This window comes from Camellia sinensis, chromosome 15 (genome assembly GCF_055761805.1).
Source record: "Camellia sinensis isolate YWXY chromosome 15, ASM5576180v1, whole genome shotgun sequence".
Lineage (NCBI taxonomy): Eukaryota > Viridiplantae > Streptophyta > Magnoliopsida > Ericales > Theaceae > Camellia > Camellia sinensis.
Window position 1 is genome coordinate 111,703,882 of NC_138975.1, and position 1,449 is coordinate 111,705,330.

The following is a 1,449-nucleotide window of genomic DNA, read 5'->3' on the forward strand; positions in this document are numbered from 1 at the left end:
AGTTCAAACTTTTAAGTGGGTGTGAGTTCCAAATACTGTATGTTATGTTTGGCTCACACATGAGGAAGAAATTGTTGGAGCATGTGTGAAGAAAGTAAAGTCCCACATCAGATAAATAATAAAATAGATGAGTCTTAATGTATATTAGATGAGTTTTCCACTTATAAGCTTAAACTTTTAAGTGGGTATGAGTTTCAAATAATGTATGTTAGGTTTTGATGTGGTGTCGGTGGACTCTAGAGTTTCTCCTTAATGAATTGGGTCGATATGTGGGCTCTCTAATTCCCTAATAGTACCAATAGAGATTCTCAAACTAAACCCTAAAAATACATTTAGGTGATGTTTGTTTAGAGATAAGATTACAAGATTGGACTGTGTAACTTGATTAATCTTAAATCTCATCTTTGGATATAAAATGTAATCTAAACTATATATCTCCTATACAAGGGGTTAAGTCTCATCCGAAGTATATATATATTTTTTAATTAGTCCAGTGGAACGAGAGAGGGAGGATGGAGGATGGAGGATGGAATCCGGTGATAAGAAGAAGACGAGTTGCAAACCAATACAGTAGATCGGTGGATTATGGAGTGTATACTCTCTTTGTGGATGACATCCCAAGCTCAATGACTCCGAAGGGTTTGTACACGTTGTTTAATAAGTTTGGTGTTGTAAAGGACGCTTTTATCCCGTCCAAAAGACGGAAATCAACGGGGTCGAGGTTTGATTTTGTGAGGTATGACTGCAAGGTGGCTGCCGAAATGGCGGTGCTGAAGGTTGATGGCCTATGGTGCGACAATAAGGCCCTGAAAGTAAAGAAAGCAGAGTTCAAAAAAGGGGAGTTCAAGCAGCATACAATGACCAATAGAGGAGATGGTCCGATGACGCAGCGTCCACAGAGGAGTTTTGGGCATAGAAGGATGGATGTTTCAGGTCGAAGATCGTTTGCAGAAGTCGTGCAGAGTGGTGGCAGAAATGAGAAGATGAAGGTGGATGGCTTTATGACAGTGTAATTATAAAGTTGAAATCATTTTTTTCCTTCGATGAATTTAAAAAGGAGGTTGATAAAAGAGGTATGGAGGAAGTAAGAGTCAGAGAAGGAGGAGGAAGGGTAGCACTGCTAACTTTTAAGTCCCAGCAACATAAAAAGGAGGCTACAACCAAGCTACAAGAGTGGATGCTAGAATGGTGTGATTCTATTACAGATTGGGACAAAGGCAAGTATGTTGAACAGGAAAGGTGCGTATGGCTAACATGTACAGGTGTACCACCAAATTTGTGGAGCGTTAGTACATTTACAGACATTGGCAAGCTGTGGGGTGAAGTTGTTCAATTTGATGATGCCATTACTACGCAAAATTCTTTTAAGTGGGGAAAGGTGCGTGTGATTACTTCCACAATGGAGTTCATCAATACGGTGATCCATGTTGAATGTAATGGAAGCCTATT

General features: G+C 39.7%; 1 protein-coding gene across 1 annotated transcript; it reads left to right on the forward strand.

Annotated features, from left to right (window-relative positions):
* Positions 1 to 512: 512 nt before the first annotated feature.
* LOC145813206 (uncharacterized) lies at positions 513 to 1,013 on the forward strand. The gene has a single exon (XM_082908483.1). The coding sequence runs from the start codon at positions 513 to 515 to the stop codon at positions 1,011 to 1,013; it is 501 nt and encodes a 166-aa protein (XP_082764609.1).
* The last annotated feature ends 436 nt before the right edge of the window (positions 1,014 to 1,449 follow it).

Coding starts and splice junctions, on each gene's coding strand:
- LOC145813206 (XM_082908483.1), top strand. CDS start 513: ATGGAGGATGGAGGATGGAATCCGGTGATAAGAAGAAGACGAGTTGCA.